General features: G+C 34.0%; 1 protein-coding gene across 1 annotated transcript; it reads left to right on the top strand.

Moving 5' to 3' along the window:
* The first annotated feature begins 830 nt into the window (after positions 1-830).
* Positions 831-19,021, top strand: LOC123715048 (fibrillin-1-like). Its single transcript, XM_045669839.1, has 24 exons — positions 831-1,018; positions 4,876-5,047; positions 5,790-5,868; positions 6,316-6,450; positions 6,686-6,863; positions 7,328-7,492; positions 7,566-7,772; positions 8,133-8,282; positions 8,679-8,784; positions 9,121-9,182; positions 9,844-9,972; positions 10,485-10,635; positions 11,005-11,774; positions 12,262-12,519; positions 13,082-13,186; positions 13,807-13,929; positions 14,453-14,626; positions 15,048-15,196; positions 15,309-15,523; positions 16,117-16,265; positions 16,671-16,800; positions 17,472-17,592; positions 18,280-18,398; positions 18,842-19,021. The coding sequence occupies exons 1-24, from the start codon at positions 964-966 to the stop codon at positions 19,002-19,004; spliced, it is 4,065 nt and encodes a 1,354-aa protein (XP_045525795.1). The 5' UTR covers positions 831-963; the 3' UTR covers positions 19,005-19,021.
* Positions 19,022-19,579: the final 558 nt, after the last annotated feature.

Below are 19,579 nucleotides of genomic sequence, written 5' to 3'. Positions count from 1 at the left end.
GAAATGTGTAAAGTTACGTGCTGCTATATTTTTTAAATTTTCAATCTACACAACTTCAAACATTTCATTACAGGATATCACCAAAAAACATATCGGACGTATATCTTTTTAAAAATGTATATACTATTTATACCGCTATTTAGACCAAGGTGACCAACTATACTCATTTATTAAGTTTTGTACTCTTTTTTCGCAATCTGTACTCTGAAAGTACTCATTTGTATAGAACATATCCCACATGAAAATTTAAAAGCTTTAAAAGAAATTTCCAGGCACTATATACTGCTGTTGAAAGGGTATTTTCACTAAGGAGTGATTATTGGAGCAGTGAGAAGTCGCAACTTTCGGTAAAAACATTATCTGCCGTCTTGACAGTCAAATTAAATTATTATGCAAAATGAATATTTTTCGGCAAAAAAACCACTCCGAAGAAAAATATGTTTTTAAAAGAAAGTTTTTTTTCAACTAATGAAATACTGGCAAAGTGTACTCTTTTTGAACAAAAAATAGTTGGTCACCTTATTTATACAGATGCACTACTGTGCATCTTATAGCTTTTCATACCATCCAATTTAAATAGCTTTAAAGCTGTAGCTCAATACATCAAAATCAAAAATTTATTCATATAGGTAACTTTAATGACAATTTACATTTACCTTCTACCAGTTCTCAAGAGCGAAAACGAACGACAAAAACTGTCAATAAACCCTCCGTCACTATTAAATCCGAAGATATATGCAGTCTCAAACAAAGATATTTTATCCCAGAAAAAAATGTTCAGTAATGTAATGTACTCTACTAAACGAAGTCGTGGAAAATAGTACTAGCGGCAATTAAAGAACTCTATATTGGAATACGTGGTTGTAAGTCGCGGAATGTTATCAGTATCAATTTGACCCATAACACTACCGGCCGGGGCAGAGAGTTGACGTTCTAAGTTTAGTTAAGTGTTTATTTATTATAATGAAATTTTTAATTGTGATATTTGTGCTGTGTGTTATACAAAAGTTATCTTTCGGTAAGTACAGATTTTAAAGAAGTATTTTTATGGATTAAAATAAGAATATTTCTATTTTATGTTAATGATTGTAATTTTTAAAGCGCTAAATTGATTTTAATAATAATATATTGAGGTAATATTAGATGTGAAATCTTGCTTTTTAATTTAAATTGAGGAATCGTTATTTTATTTATACAAGAATTTTCATGATAATTTTAAAAAAAGTATTTTTGCGTTAGAGAAATATTATTTTCATATTTCTCTAATAAGTAAATTAGATTTGAAATATAATTGTAAAGTAATGTTGATTGGTAAAAACAATTTATCATTTCACTATAATCTAATTATAGACAATAACTACTTATCATGTTTCTTATCTTCAAAGATGATTCTTAGAAGGGACTATCTATAGTGGAACCGCTTCCGTAGCAAGGTTTTGACTTTTCTTGCGTTGCTACTTTATTTACGACATCTAAACCGCCTGCATACTCGTACAACTCCCGGAGAAAAAAAGTTTGATTCGGGTTGGCAAAAAATTAAGAACTTAAATCTATCTATTAAACCGGTAGAAGCACAATGGTCCCTCGGAAGGTTAGGGGAGTTCAAACACTGTAACCGAATAGTATTAGTACCTAGAAATTTAATTAAACCTACTTTTGATATAGGTTTTTGTTTTATTTAAATCTAATATCATTGAATGGTGTTAACCTAGAGATCTTTTAAGACTTCAATATGTGTATACATCTATTTGACCTTCTGTTGAGCGAATTACATTAATACTATGTTTAAACAGATGCACATACATGACAAATCGGAATGTAAAGTGCTTATTATTTTGACGTACGATGTATTTATTATTTTAAAATTATGAACGGTTTCTATCATTAATCCCATCAAAGCGCTCAATTTTTTAAAATCATTTTATTACTTAAAACATCATTCATTAATTGTATGTGTTTTTATTTCATTCAAATGTTATGTTTTTATAAATATTTATGCAAAACTTTAGTTTGACTTAATTTTTATAATATACCAAACTTTTGTCACTTTACAACTTGTTATAATTTTAAGTAATTTTATTTTATGACATTCTTCTAGAATTTAGCTGTAAAAATATCGGCTTACAAAAAGTCTATTCCTGTAAGTAAATTAATCGGCCAATAGCTTAATGGATTAATTAATTGGGATAAACGCTGACCCAGCTATCGCCTCATAATAACACACGTCTACAAGGCCGACTTCGACTACGCTGAGGCCATGGATTCTATTGAGACCCTTTATAAAAACATTTATAAGATGTTAATCACATAATCAGTATTTTATTTATATTAAACAAAATGGCTAGTTTAAACAAATTATTTACGTTGGAAGATACAGTAGGTAGAACATTTACTTGACTTAAAATAATTATTATAATTAATAGCTTATGAATATAGTAATCAAATGTATTATAGGGTTTGGTTAGTTAAAACGTCACTTAATGTTCAGAAGGAATTCGTTGCTTCGTGGATTCATTGCTGCGTTGTAGGAATGCTTTAGGATGTCAAATTCCATTCAATTCTTAAAGCATTTTGAAAGTATATTAAAATACTATAGAAAATATTTATAACAACACAAGTGATAATATCAATGGTTAAAAATTAAGGAATATGTAGTCTATGCATAGTTTTTGTTTTGGGGCTCAATCGTATATCCTTTTAAAAGGCCCCCTACCTGTATAGATATCATGTGTCTAATCCTGTGGATTTGTTATTTTCATGACAACAGCAATAAATAATAGGATACAGAAAAACTAGTTCAACTATTGTATGTACCTTGTAATAAGTAGTTGTATATGAGTGATGAAAATATTTTCTATGTTATTCGCTAGATCTATATTTTGAAAAGGACCATCGTCGATTTCATTATAGTTGTAATATTAATATATAAATATTGAAATATAATTCACTTACATTTATTTAAAACGATTAAACCAATAGTGCTAATGTATGTGAGGACAACAGAAGAATTATACAATAAGGAATCTGAGGAAAATTCAGTTAATAATGAAGCAACTTTTATTTCATACTATTTACAATAAAATATACATACGTTTTTTTTGTTTGTTATATACGTACAACTAGTCTAGGTAAGTTATTGTTATTTTTATTAGTAGTAGGGATCCACTCTTTTAGGTAAAATGTCTTCCTGTATTTTCAGCTAGGAAAGGGAATGAAATGGTTATTGAAGAAAAAATGACAATTTGTATTGCGATTGTACGTATTTATTGCGTATTTTTCATTGACCTTTCGAGTGTTTACAAGAAAGAAAGCAAGAAATGAAAAATAATGGATAGCAATTCAAACGCGAACAAACTGCAAACCGCAGCTCCCGTCCTACTATGTTTACAAGTTGTGTTTAACTAATCATGATAGATTAGTAAAAATATGAATCAATGCGTAGTTATGAACTGAGAAGTACCTATTATTATCACGTCGAGTGCATCTCTGAGGTCAACAAAGATTATCGGCTCGCAAACTAAAACAAATACATGATATAGCAGCCATCCTTAGAGATGTTTTCCCTGGTATCTTGGAGAAGCAATAATATGTTGCGGAGGAAAACTCCGAGAGTAAACATCAGAAAATCATATGACGATCATAACTTTCGCTTATTTTCTGAGATCACAGTTTTTTTGGTGGCTTTGTTAGCTTTTTCAGTTTTTTTTGTGTTCACTATTTTATATTTAATAATCGGATTCTTTCAAATTTCTCTTCTCTATAGATGTAAAATTTTCATAGTAAATATTTGATCGCCAATTAAATTTTTTAACGCTCTGAGCGTTATGCTTAAAAAATATCTATAGATTTTTATATTGAAAGCCCATTTATCGAACGAATTTTAAATGATAGAATTCCTTCTCTTCTAATTTACCAACTAGGTGCAATCTAAAATGCATCATCCTCATCTCCGCAGCAATTTACTTGTTGCTTTGACGCGTTTATCACTACTTGACATTGTTCTACATTTATAAAGACGTAGGCAGGTCGTAGGTCACTAAATATGTTGAAAACCATACAAGAATTTAGTACGATACAATATATTTTATTCTGTATCCTATGAATCTTAACCTTACTAAATCAATATTATTGCACTCATCTAAAGTAAGTACTCTCTTACTGACAAAATTTGTTTACGTTATGTTGTAAAGAAACTAATGATTACTTAATTTTAAATGGTGCTATACTGACATATTTTTAAGAAAGGAGTGACAAAGACACTTGTGAATGGGTTATCATTGTCGCCTCTTGTCACTATGCAAATACATAAACGTGTGTGTTTAATTTTAGCGTAGAAAATATATATTTAGTTTTTTTATCAATCATATATTTGGTAGATTAGTTGCGGTACGACTGGATATCGAATGCCAGCCGCAGTTGCCTCCCAAACCATATTTGATGTTTTTCTACAACTTGTGAAGTTAGAATCGCATTATGGATATATAAACCAGTCATAAATAATGTATTGAGCATCCAATCTTTAAATAAAATATTTAATCGAATGTAATCTACTCATTGTTCACAAGTATTATGTAATATTTTGCACGTAGAATCTACAAAATGTATATTTATAAATACACTGCAACAGCAACCTGTCACGCGGGAACTCTGTACATTCATTTTCTCCACTGATGCACTGATCCAAAGTGGCCTCCGGAAGTATGAACCACCATCACTTTGAGCTCCAAATGCATGCTGATCACTAGAAGTTCTCGTAGGAGTATGTCCTACGAGAACTCCACGGCGTCATTCCAGCGATATCTGGGCCTGCCGACGGGTCAATAGCCGATTGGTATACCGATATACGCTTTTTTAACACTCCATTCTTATTTACAGCACTTACATCAGAAGAAATACTCGACGTCACAGATGAATGCTGTACACACGGACAATCATACGCTCAAAATGCAGAAACATGCGCTGGCGCACGTCCGCCAGATGACATAGGAGATGAGGAAAAAGACATTTGTATTAGTGCTTTAAAGAGTTGCTGTGAAGACCAGTTGCAGTAAGTTAAAGTTTCATAGTTTCATTTTAGATTTAGGAAACTAATGTACAAAATATAATATTATTAACATAGCTTATACACATTGAAAGAAAACAATTTTTTAACCGGATTAAAGCTATTTGTATTTTTCCGACGTTTCGTGCTTTACAGCGTGCGTACGTTATGTAAAATAATTATTAGTTTATAATAACTTTTCTTTCAATGTACTAAATATTCAAATTACGGTCAAGGCAGCATAGAAAATTGCTCTTTTTATCACCGCGACGTACGTCGTTCCACAATTGAGCGTATTTTAAGGCAATTTTACCGCGCACCTCTACTATGTGGAACCAGCTACCTATCAGCTTTGTATTTCGATACAAATTCGATTTGGGACCTTCAAGAAAAGCGCATAGCAATTCATAAAAGGCCGGCAACGCATTACCAAGCCTCCTGTAAAAGAGAGTGTCCATGTACGATTTCACTTAACATCAGGTGATTCACCTGGCCTTTTGCTCTCTATTATATGAAGAATCAATTATTTGTGCTTTTCTGAAATAAAATTTACAATAATATTTTAATTTTTACTCTTGTGACAATAATTGGCATATATATGTTATCTTTAATTAACTACTAATTAAATATGGAAGTCTTCATGCTTATCATGTCCATGTCCATCACCATTCTTCATATCTTTGTTGCTGGGATCTTACTTATGCTGGGATATATAGTAACTCAGTTAATGATACTTCATTGTTAACAGGCAAAAAAAGGAATGCGCTCTAGGAATGAAATTGGCAGAATCAAAACAATGCAACAGCCCAAACAGTGATATAGGAAAAGTAAGTTTATCTTCTTTGCGCGAAGAGACATATTCGCTTCAAACGTGAAATCTGCAGTGCACTTGCTTGGCATAGGCCCAGCCTTTCCGAATTCTAGAACTTAGAATCCTGTCCATAGAGAAAAGAATAGAGCTCTCTACACCTTATCAAGATAGCCTACACATAGATGACACGTTAATAAGCACGCTCCTATAATGATAAAAAAACAAACAGAAACCTTAATCCTCATAGGAATTGGCCTCAGAGTTCTGTACGCCGTCGACTTTTTAAGTTTGGCAAGGCAAGCCGGTTTCCTCACGATGTTTTTCTCCACCGTTGGTGTGAATGTTAAATGCTCACATAGAAATAAGGTCCTTTGATCGAACCTACGACCTCAGTGGATGCTGTAGCCACTAGGCCAACACTGCTCATATATCACGATAACGTTGATTAAATAATATTTGACAGATGTGTTGCAACGAATGCTCCTTCGGCCAGCTCTCAGGAGAGTCTCAAGGGAAGCTTGGCTGTGGCGAGCCATCAGAGGACTTTTATAGTCCTACAGCAACTTTAAGAAAGAACGCCTACTACCAATGTTGTATGGTACGTATAGGCATTAACATAATAATACAAGGGAATTAACTAAATGTTTTAAAAACTAATAGCGTAGCTTTGAAGTTTATAATATTTACACAATAAATATGTAAAATTCACCTTTAGCCAGTGGGAATTACAAGCTTAACATCACCACGTGGATGAGTATTATTATTTTAATTTTGTTTGTTACAAAAATACATCGAAGGGTAAATGTTTTAAACATTCTATAATTAAATTTAAGGTGGCAGCTGAAGAACCAGAAACAACCACAAAGGCTCAAACAACAACACTAAAACCTGAAATCAAAGAGACATGTAAGACAAACTCTTGTGAACATATTTGTAAGGAAGATCGTGGTCGAATACACTGCGAATGTCGACAAGGGTTCAGGCTTCAACCAGATAATAAATCTTGTAAAGGTACTTAACAACCTACATTTACTGCACAAATATAATTGACGGTTATCTAATTGGTTTCTTTATACAAGACTTAAATAAAAATAGATTTTCAAACTCCTGGACGATTGAAATTGATTTGAATTTGGAATGTTACAATAATACACACATTCCAAAATCAAATCACTTACTGATTATCATTCACCAAAGAGAATAATCATATACTACATGATAAATCTCTTTACTGGCATTTGGACCAATTTAAAATCGAAACGTAACACGCGAAACGAAGTCTTTTTTTTAAATATACAAAAATTAACAAAAATGTATTGCTGTTTCCTGTTTTAATGGTATGTTAATAATCATAACTACTTTTTCGTCAGTTTCGAGTTGTAAGTCAATTTTTATATCACTAAGCCTTATAAAAAATATATTATGTTATCATACTAAGTATCCTGTAATTAGACTAATTTCAATCCATTTGTCAGACATCAATGAGTGCGCTGAAGCAGAGGATGATCTATGTCTTGCGGCTGACACAGTGTGTCACAATACAGAGGGCTCATTTAGATGCGTGCCCTTAAACAAGAGAGAGGTTGGCCTTAGCTGTCCACCCGGCTTCAAGAGAAATGTTGTAAACCAAGTGTGTGATGGTAAGGCTTCAGTAATTCCTAATAAACCGACTCACAAATGTGCGTGAGATTTAAGAAACTAAAATTTGTCTAGATATAAACGAATGCCAACTGCCGCGACCGCCATGTCCAAAATACCTTTGCGTAAACACAATTGGTGGCTTCAAATGTTCCGGAAAACCTGGAAAACCCTTCGTAGAAGAAGTACCAGGTGTGACAACAGAGGCTGTGGTCACTCCAGCTGTAAGGAATGATATCTGCCCTCCTGGTTTCAGGGCCGGTGATGAAGATGAGTGTTTGGGTAAGATTTTTTTAAACACAGATATACTAACATGATATATAACATTTATTACTAACAATATATACACACAGAAACTCAAAATGTGTAATGCGTGTCCGCTGTGGTTGTAATCGCCCCGGCTTAGGATTATGCTGAGGAGCAGACCGTTCCACCAGTCTGCCAGAGATCATTCTGCATAGCTAGTTTGCGCCTCAGTCGCAAAAAAGGAAAAATAATGTAATAATACTAAGTACAAAAAAAATATTTTAGAAAAAAGTATATAGTAAATAAAATTAAATAAAAAATAGAGGCACCTCAGAGTTGACAGGCGGCTCATTCACACTGCTCATGTTATTCTTTACCTTAAAATTATTTTTCCAGATATTGACGAGTGCGGTGAAAGATTGGACGACTGTCAACATCTTTCCCAGCACTGTATTAACACGCATGGCAGCTACTTCTGTCAGGACCACGTCTCTAAGCGATGCGCTCCGGGGTTCAAAGTTAACCCTTCTTCTGGTATTTGTGAAGGTATTGCTTTTCAAATCTTGTGCGTTTACTAAATCCCTTCTTAAGGATCGACGTACAAACAGTTTTAATATTATATTTTAATGGATATTTAGTAGTCAAAAGTTTGTGATTATATTATTGGGTTACACACCAGCTCTCTGGTTACCGGTAGTATCTACAACTTAAATCTATAATAAGCGCCTGTGCCCTTGAACCCCACGGCCCAAGAGTCTGATATTTGATTGTAATGACCTAAGGTTGAGCGTTTTGTAGACCTCCTAGCCGGGTTGTGTAGCTAAAATCTTCCACAGATCCAGATTTATAAATCATTGCTAGTTTTTGGGAAAATAATATATAGCTTATATAGCATATATCTCGTCAATAGTTTTTTTTCAACCATACATTTTTATATTATAGACATAGACGAGTGCGAAGAAAGTCTGGAGGTGTGCAAGCGCAGCGAAGTCTGCGTCAATCTACCTGGAGCTTACAATTGCAAATCTAAGATTTCTACATTGCCCAAGTAATATTTTCCATAAACATACATCTACTATTTCTTTTTTATCATACATTCTGAAATTTTAATTTGAAATTAAAAACTTATAGAATTTAGTTAACTCTATTTGAATTAAATATGTAATGGCAAATCCATTTATCTAACGAAAATTTTCATAGTAGGTAAGTGATATGTTTTATGATTTTTTATTTAACTTATTACCTGTTTTGTTTGTGCGTTTTATATTGAAAGTTTACGGTACCTAAGCATTTCTAACGTACAATATAGATAAATATAATGCTTTGATATTTTTATATTATATAAATCAGCAGCTTCAACATTTTTTTTTAATTTCATTTCCAGGTTAGCAACAAAGAAATGCCGAGAAGGAACGCGGGTTAGACCTGGGGGCACGATTTGCGAAGGTAACTCTCAACCCGTCATATATTTATTTATTTATAAAAGCTTGCCAACGCGCACACTGAAAAATTGGTGAACTGAACTATAAAAATTTTAATCATGAAATCAATTCAAACACTTAAACATAACATACACGAATAGATAATAAAAAGTAGTTAAAAAAACAATTACAAAAACTAAACGAAAATCGGTTTTAAAATGTGAGGGGAAGATCTATGGATCTCCAAACCCAGCTCGTTAATCAGAATGCTCAATCTGGACATCGGTAAGTTTTGACCAAAACGCGTTCTCAGAAAAGAGAGACAAATGGAATGACTTTATATGTGAGGCGCGAAATGTTTGGTAGAACATCGTTTTTTGTGTTTTAAGATAGTTACCGTTGACCTGTTTGTATGTGATGTTGGAATACCTAATTATAGATAATTTTACTAGTAACAGTTACTTGATTCAGGAAAGCACGTGTCCTAAATGTTCGTATGTTTGTTGTACTATCTTCGAAAATCATATTGCAAGTAATTAAAGACTCCAACGAGAACTCTCAAAGTTTTATCAAAATCAGTTAACGTATTAGGGAATAAGAATATAAGAAATAGGTGATAAATGTTGACAAGTGTTAGATTTAGAAGTAATTGGTTTAATTGTTCGTTTTATGAACTTTTTTTATAGATATAGACGAGTGCCGAGAAGGAACACATCTCTGTGACCAGTTTCAGAATTGCATCAATACATTTGGAGGACACGAATGTCGCTGCAAGAATGGTTTTGAACTAGATTCTTCCTCGGGGTCTTGTATTGGTTAGTATACCTAAATAACCCCAACTGACATCATTTAAAACCTCCAAAAAAATTATGTGCTTATGGCAACATAACCTAACGACGAGGTTTTGATAGAAAGCTGTTGTTTCTTTATTGACCAAAACTATAGGACTGATTGGATAAATTTTTTAGCATTAGAACCCTACGTCATCCCAGATGAATATTCAGAAAAAAAATAGAGTACAGTATGATAGTGAAATCCAAGGTGTGAAAAACACCAATAAAAATTCCTAAATCACTTAGGCTCCGGAAGCTATAGGCATTACAGCAAAGTCATGTACTACATTTTATAGAAGACTTCTATATCTACTTAATAGTCCGCGATACTAAATGTCTAACAAATAATATAATTTTATTTTTGCATTTTAAAGTCTATTTAACGAAGCAAGGTTATAGAATATTGTGCTACGACTAAGATTAATGAAGGAGATACCGCATAGCACAGCCAGTATATAACTATGATAAAAACAAAAGAATTTAAACATTTTCAGATATTGATGAATGTGCTTTGAAATTGGACAATTGCGAAAGAGGCATGACGTGTCTCAACGTGCAGGGTTCTTTTACATGCAGTCGTCGTGGTATCACAACTACGAGCACGACTGCACCTCCTATTTACGACTACGAATATTATGATTCGGAGTATGTATATTATATTCATTAATAATATTTTTCTGTTTTTAATTTAATTGTAACTTCATGTTATTCCTTTCATTTTTAGCACGATCAATCGCAACGTTTCGTCTTGCGTCTTTTGTTCTACCACCGTCTTTTTTTTTGGCCGGCAACGAACCCACTAAAATGGGTGTTTATGGCCGACATCGTGTTATATGCGATGACTGCCCTTTTTAAGCGTCTTGTCCACCCAAACAAAATTTAATTTTAATTTAGTATGTTATGTTAAATTTACAATATTTTATTAATATGAGTGCAAGGAAATATTCATTCGAACAATATAATATAAAAAACACAGTTTCCAACCATTTTGTATAGTGATTATTCTTATTTTAGAGAAGAAGAAAATATCACTAACAGCAAACCAGAAACCACTTCGTCAACCACAACTTCTACAACAACCACACCCCGTCCAACAACGACTACAACAACAACAACTCCGCGTCCAACAACAACGTCTACAACAACAACATCTACATCAACAACACCGCCTCCAACAACATCTTCAACCACAACCCGTAGATCCCACCAAAACCCCAGGCGCTATCCATATTATTCCCGAACAACGTCAACTAGTCAACCTCCAAGAAGGCCATATTATCCTAGAACAACAAGTACCACGGAAATTCCAGATGAAACTAATACAGAAATCTCTTCAAAGCCAGACAACCCTGATGATAAATACCCGTATATTCCTAACCCTAATAATAATAGAAGACCAGATGATTCCAACAAACCTAACACGGTACCAGTTGAAAGAAACCCATACGATAGACCCGAGAATAGACTTCCGAACAGAAGACCGCGGCCAAATCCTGAAACAACAGAAATACCAAGACCAACAGCACGAAGACCCGATGAAAGACCGCATTTCTACCCGCGCAGACCAACAACACTCACAGAAGTTACCGTAACAGCTCCTTCAGATATTAATACGATAGAAAGAGACAGAACACCCGATGGAGCTTATGATATAGATACTGGTAATATTCCAAAGGATAAATGGACCAATGTCATAGGAAAAGATCCTGTGGAACCCGAGTTTGATCCCTTACTTGTTCATTGTTTAAACGGATTTGAAAGAAACGAGAGAGGAGAATGTATAGGTAAGATTATTTTTATAAGGAGGCAAACGGGCAAGAGGCTCACCTAATGTTAAGCGATACCGCCGCCCATGGATACTCACATTGCCAGAAGCCTCGCAAGTGCGTTTCCGGCCTTTTAAGAATTGGTAAAAACCGTCTTTGATTAAATATATAAATATGTTTCATAAAATTTATTAAAAGTTCATATTTTCAGTAACTAAACACAAGTCAATAATAATAAATATCATATTCATTTTTATTTGTATACAATTTATTAATTATATGGATTACAATCATGTATACTGTATTAACAATTTTTAAATCTATAGATTACTGTCGACATTTGCATACTTGTTTGATGATCTGTCTATAATAATAGAAAGTCTTTATACTGGTTATGTAATTTTGCTATTGGAATACGGATAATGTAAGTTCCGGAAATGCATGTTTAACTTTTAAATATTTACTTAAATCCGAGCTACAGGCGTAGAAATAAATGTTTCCTCAGATATCAACGAATGTGAAGAAGGCCGCCATATTTGTAGTACCCTGGAAATTTGCAAGAACAGACCCGGTGGTTACCAATGTGACTGTATATCTGGATTCACCAGGGACGGTTCAGGGTGGTGTGCACCCATCACCACCGCTCGGACCACTAGCACCACTCCTCGTACTACTAGTACTAGTAGTACAACTAGTACTACTAGTACAACAACGACATCTACCACTCCAAGGACCACGGTTTATAACACTGAGGCTACGACACGTAAGTTTCATACAAATCTCTGGATTTATATTACATTTTTTTGGTAATGCATGACGATATGAACATTTCCTTTATATTATAATAATGTAAAGCGTAAAAGTGTAAACTGCCACACTGAAATGAGTCTTTGTATTGCTTTGATATTTTTTATTGACATGGATGGATCGAATTTTCTATTTGTTAATTTTTAATTATTATTACTATTGCGGTAAAGAGAATTGTAATTACTGTTTATGTGTTTAAATAAGCTTAAAATAGATTTAATCTAAAATAATGTAAATGTGCTTAGAATATGTAAATAGTCTAGCAAACTTCGGTTCGTCTTAATATGATTTTTTTTACTTTGCCTACGAAAAAGAAAGCTGGTTTATAGTTTTCCCGTGTATTTTCTTTCCATTAAACCTTCCTCAGAGTTTAAGGAATCATAAAAATTACTCCAGGCGACTACGTGTTTTGCAACTCATTTTGAGAATTATTTTTATTTATATATATTTTGTCGATCTGTTACCGCGGTCTTTACCTAACAAGTTGTCAGCTCAGTCTTATCTAGAATATTTTTTAGCTTCAACGACACCGGTATGGCATTATCAGCCGAACGAAGGCGATTGGCCACGAGCGTCATGCAACCAAGGCTTCTATTATAGTTTCACTGAGAGAAGATGTGTGGGTAAGAAATTACAATATAATTCCAAAAGTACCAAAAGTCATACGAATCATGTGTAAGCCGGCGATACTTATATGTATATGTACTAAGAATAAAATGAAAACTTAATAGGTAATTGTTATTCGTTGGTCATTTTCATAGATAATCAGTTTTCTGTGCTTGACACAAGTTGATTTATGGCTTAAAATACGAGACGTTACAAAATTTAGCGCTAACTATATATGTAATTGAAAGTGAGATACTTTATATCGCCCCTCTGAATTGTCTATCATTGGACACTGGAAAAATAAAAAAAAGGGAAGACAGAGGAAAAATGAGCAGACTATATAGAGGAAATAGGAGATACAAAGACGAGAAGAGCTAACATAAGAAAATAATGGAAGCAGCTGGAAGAGGCCTATATATCACAAGACACGCTGATCACATCTGATGTATTAGATTAAGTTAGATTATGTAACTAAAACAATGTTTCAATATGTTACACTGGATGTCAGCAATGTATGTAACGTACATTTTTGACTTACGAAGACATTTTCCTATCGCTTTAGTGTTTAGAATCGCACATTCTATTGGATTAATACTGGTCTCAGCTCGTACTTAGTAGAAATTTATTTCTATTCTAGACATTGATGAATGTTCGACAAGCAGAGCAAATTGTTTACCGAAAGAGGATTGTGTCAACACAGATGGAGGATACCGGTGCGAATGCGGCCGACGTTGTAGGGGAGACTTTACACCTAGTTATGGTATTTATCTTAATAATTTACATATAAAGGAATCCTGTGGAGATACAACCTTATAGGTCTGGGCTTCAGATTTGTGCATCTGTTTAGTATTTTTTTTTATAAAATAGGGGTCAAACGGGCAGGAGGCTCACCTGATGTTAAGTGATACCGCCGCCCATGGACACTCTCAATGCCAGAGGGCTCGCGAGTGCGTTGCCGACCTTTTAAGAATTTGTACGCTCTTTTCTAGTAATCACTTGCTTTAATAGGCAAGCAAGTGTCTAAGGAATATCGGTTAACTCACGTTGTTTTCCTTCGAAAAAATTGGGGTTCGAACCGACCACCTCAGAGATGAGAGTCGCACGCTGAGAACGCTGGCACAATAATGATCTGTAATTAATTAATTATTCACTTATACATACATAAGTAAATTAGGGTTATGTGACACGTTGAAGTAAAACTTCTTGTGAACTTATCACACTGACGTCGAGTTATGTAATTTTACAAATTTCACATGCCAATAAAGTTAGTTGACAATTTTTAGTTCCCCGTGACCCAGAACCGATGCCGGAGACCAATATTATAACAGTCGGTGCTCAATATGGAAGAAGAGGGTCTCGGTACATGAGGCCTACTTACACTCGTCTACCAGACACAGGATCTATTGTAGCGACTTGCTTGTGGGGCTACAAACTGACTCCAGAGAAGCATTGTATCGGTAAGCGCTCCAATATCATCCTCCTATAAACTTGTAAATTACATTTATACTAATAATGTAAGGATGTTATTCTTAAAAATATTAGATTAAAAAGTGACTTAAAATTCATTCTTATCCGCAAATTAGTCAATTCTATCATAAATGCTATAGTGCTTTACCTCAAATATTGTTTGGGATTCTCTATTTATAGGAATATATAACGTTTAGCTTTCACCCGAAATTTTTGATAAGTAAAATAAAAGATGAAAGGTCTAACGTATAGCATAGATACGTATGACGCACACAATAAAAAATCTAATATTATAAGGAGCAAAGTTTATATTTTATATGGATTCAACGAAAACTACTAAAAAACTACCGATTTTAAAAACTTTTTCACTATTACATTGCTAAAATATTGCTCAAACATACATATTTACAGATATAGACGAATGCGAAAATAAGGTCTCGGATTGTGGTCCGGAACAAAAGTGTGAAAACTTCTACGGCGGGTACTCATGTCAGTGTCCGGGCGGCCATCGCTTAGTCGGGAAACGATGTGAGGATGTCGATGAATGTAAATTTGGAAATGTAAGTTTCTTTACTAAATTAACATTGGTGTTAATTAAAAAATGTATTGTAGCTGAAAATTATTTAAAATGTATGTTATTTGTACAATAAACTATGGTGAATTACATTACAGCCGTGTTCCTACAACTCGCGATGCATTAACACAGTCGGTTCCTACCGCTGCGAGTGTAGTGAGGGATTCCGCAACGCTCCTTCTAATGAGAAGGTGTGCGTAGACGTAGATGAATGTGCGGAGTCATCATCCTTATGTGAGCACTCCTGCGCAAACGCATGGGGTGGTTACCGCTGCTATTGTAATAGGGGATTCCGACTTAGGAGTGATAATAGGTATGTACTTGTCAGTTCTTATTTATAATATTATAAAAATAAAAAATACTTTCCTACTTTTAAAATTCTGTTGTATCACAATTAAAAACATATTTTAGCTTTCCTGAAAGTATTTAAAATGTGCATTGTAAAATATTCTAAGTGAATAAGCATCGCATCGCGTTTACCGCAAAACCTAAAGTTGTAATATTAAAAATATACATTCAAAATGTTTGACACAAGATGAAACATAATATCTAGGTATAAAGAACATATAGTCGTATTGGCCAAGTGGCTACAGCGTCCGACTCTCATCCTTACTGAGCTCGTATGTTCGATCCTCGGCATTAATGGACTTTCTTTCTATTTGCGCATTTAACATTCTCTCGAACGGTGAAGGAAAACATCGTGAAGAAACCGGCTTGTCTTAGACCCAAAAAGTTGACGGCGTTTGTCAGTCACTGATGAAGAAATATGAGGACAAGAACTGAAAAGGTTGTAGCGCCATTGATTTATTTTAATTTTATTGTTAATAATATACTGCTACATTTAATCCCCGGGTAAGAATTTGGCTGAGACAAAGTGAATCATACTGACGATTTACACTTATCCAGGACTTGTGAAGATATTGACGAGTGTACTGAAGGAGGCAGCGCCATCAGTCGTCGTCTATGCGGAGGACGATGTGTCAACACTCCGGGAAGCTATAAATGTGCCTGCCCTTCCGGTTACCGGCTGGCTGATGACGCAAGGAGTTGTATAGGTATATATGCTGAAATGGTTCATGAATGGTAATACCACCGCCCATGGATGCTCTGTTGCCACCCTCTATATGAATTGGTACGCTCTTTTCTTGAAGAACCCTAAGTCGAAATGGTTCAGAAATACTTCAGTGGACCGCTGGTTCCACATTTTCATTTTCCGTTATGATCTTTCGGTATCTAATTGTTTATCAAAACAATTTAATATTGCTGAAAAATATTATGCCTTAAGTACGATACAAATTTTACTATAGTCTAATACAATAATAATTAACTTAACAAATGCTTTCCTAATAAAGAATTGTCATTTGCGAAGTCCTTCTTTAAGCAAACTTAACTACACGTGAGACCTATGCATAATTTAATCAATAATAATATTCGTTTAAATTTAATTTTATATATTACAGATGTTGACGAGTGTGAAAATGGATTGGCTCAATGTGGTCGCGAGCCTGGCTCAGTATGTCAAAATACGCGTGGTGGATATCATTGTCACAACATACGATGCCCACCAGGATACAAACTGGAGGGAAAACAGTAAGAACATATTTTATTAAGAAACGTACTTGGTTGCAGATATTATTTTAAAAGTTTACTAGCACCGAAGGATAAGAATTTTATTTATAAATTATCACCACTTGTAAAGTTTTTTATAATATAAGGAAACAAAACTGATACAACACGAAATTTAGACATAAAAGAATAAAAACAAGTGTATATGTAGTATGCGTCCCAAGGACAGACGCAAATATTTACAGAAAGCTAACTGAATAACAAAGAAAACGCAATTTATTTAAGAAATTTTTCCTTCCTTTTAAATTGATTAGTTAAAACCGCAATTGTATTGATGATTAAAATATGTATTTTAAATGGAATAGAAAACATCGTGCTCCCGTACTGTGTTCAAAATCGCTGTTTTGATTATTTGGTCTTTTGAGTATGTATTGCTGTGTTTTTGTTTAACAATTTAATAACACTACTTTATATATAAATTGTTTACAGATTTTTTTTCATATCTTGTATTTGTGATAGGTCTGTGAAATGTCCTTATTAATAAATAAATATAATATCTTTGCTTAAATTAAGTTTTCCTTTGAGTAGAGGGTGTCACACTCGCTGATAACGCCCGAAATGTCAAGTTGAATAAGTAATTGCGTTGCGTATATGTTTAAACACATTTTATTGAAGCTCATATTTTCGTTTATTAGCAAATGCAGCCGAATACAACGCTCGTGTCTCGTGTCTGACTGGGATTGTTTGCAACGGCCTAGTACATACAGTTACAACTTCATCACTTTTGTATCTAACATCTTTCTACCGTTGGGAAGGGTATGTACATTAATATTACATTAGAAACTCTTTATAGGTATTAGGATTCTACATCTGTTTCTAGGTCAAAATGGTATCCTGACAATGTTTTCATTCTCCATACGTACAATGTAATGCGCATATAAAAATATTTGGTAAACAGTTTAAACCCAGCGTGGGTTAGATTAGAAATTGCCGTGTAATGATCATTTTGTATCTGACAGTAAATCTTCTGTAGTTCCCATTTATTTTTTTATTTGGCGGCACTTCTATGCTTACTTAAAAAATTAAATAAATCAGTGGCGATACAAAACTTTTTACCTTTTGACCTCAGGTTTATGTATCTGTTTCATGCTCATTTGTCAAACTAATAGGCATGTAGGTGATCAGTTTCCTGTGTCTGATTCATCCCTTCGACTGGCTCAAAGGGAAGCCATTTTCCTCACGATGTTTCCTTCACCGTTCGAGCATTAAATTCGCACATAGAAATTCCATTGGTGCACAGACGGGGAATCAAACCTTCGACCTAAGCGATGAGTCGCACGCTGAAGCCAGCCAACTCTGCTGCCTACTCTTATTATTTTTTCTAATTGTGTGAGAAAATTCACGGTGGCAAAGTGAAAGCATAAAAATACATTTAAAGAATGCTAAGCAACTTAAAATCTAAATATGCTTATTATTTTAATATTACTACGTGTGTCTGTTTAGGTGGACTTATTCACAATGCACGGCCCTGCATGGCGTGATTCTGTGGTCAGCTTTGAGATGCGTATGATTGACGTCCAAGCCTCGCCCGGAGTCAAACCCACTGATCTGTCTTGTTTCGAGTAAGTCATATTAAAGCAAGAAGTATCTAACACATAATTACATTATCTTGATTCTTTCGATATCTTATAAAGAAACTTAAAACCTATGAGTAAGATATCGTGTGTCTATTAATTTAAAACAAAAAATACGTGTGTGTACTTATATATACACGCGTTAGAAGTTTATACTTCTTTGGCGTAACAAGATAAAAATCTTTTTAAAAAATTGTATTTATCTACGTTTCTATAAAAAACGACACTAACAATAGAAAAACCTAAAATGTTGACGAACTTCAGGGTTTTTTTGGTACGGTGTGCGCGCATCCTAAAAATTTACTCTCATCATTTTTCCCTAACGCGCCAAAAGATGTATAACTTCAAAAACTTAAAACATATAGATCTCATAATATTAAGAGTATAAATTATAAAAAAAATTACGTATTATATAAGTCTTGCTTTTTCAGTATGCGTCCGACTGGAAATACATGCGTCGTATCCCTCCTTTGCTCACTTGCGGGACCTCAAGTTGCGGAACTGGAGCTCACAATGTCGCTTTATCAACGCGCGCAGTTCGCGGGAAGCGCCGTAGCCAGACTTGTTGTTATAGTTTCAGAATATGAATTTTAAATAAATTTTATCCATTAGTATGTATTTTATTAACCAAATCTTGATAACTTTCGAAGCACAAAATAGTTATTCTATTTTTTAGGGGAACGAAGGCAATCGAGTCAGCGGGTCACTTAGAATAAAGTGGAGCCGCTGCCCATTGACACCCGCACTGTTTGGGATTATGGATGTGTTGATGGCCATGCCATGTTGTTTAACAATCATACATTGAATATATCAATATTGTATGTGTGAATGAGTAATGAAAATGGCGACACTGGCTGTACAATCCGAACATTCATCATATTCATCAACTTGATAACGATATTTCGTGGATGGAGAATTAGTTTTGTCTTTTATTAAAATAACTTTTACTCATTTAAAGATAACACTTTTTCAACGGATTGAAGTTATGTATATATTAGACATATGAAATTGGCGTATTTCGTACTGGCCACTTTAATAACGATGTTCTCCTCTTTGGAAAAGAATTCCCATTTCAAATTTGTACAGCTATTTACTCATGTATTTGTGCTCCGATGACCGTCATTCATTTGTTTTTTCCTTCTGTTTTTTTCTGTTTGCATCACTCATTT

This window comes from Pieris brassicae, chromosome 10 (genome assembly GCF_905147105.1).
Source record: "Pieris brassicae chromosome 10, ilPieBrab1.1, whole genome shotgun sequence".
Lineage (NCBI taxonomy): Eukaryota > Metazoa > Arthropoda > Insecta > Lepidoptera > Pieridae > Pieris > Pieris brassicae.
The sequence above is the reverse complement of the archived record's forward strand: the minus strand, read 5'-3'. Positions and strand labels throughout refer to the sequence as shown.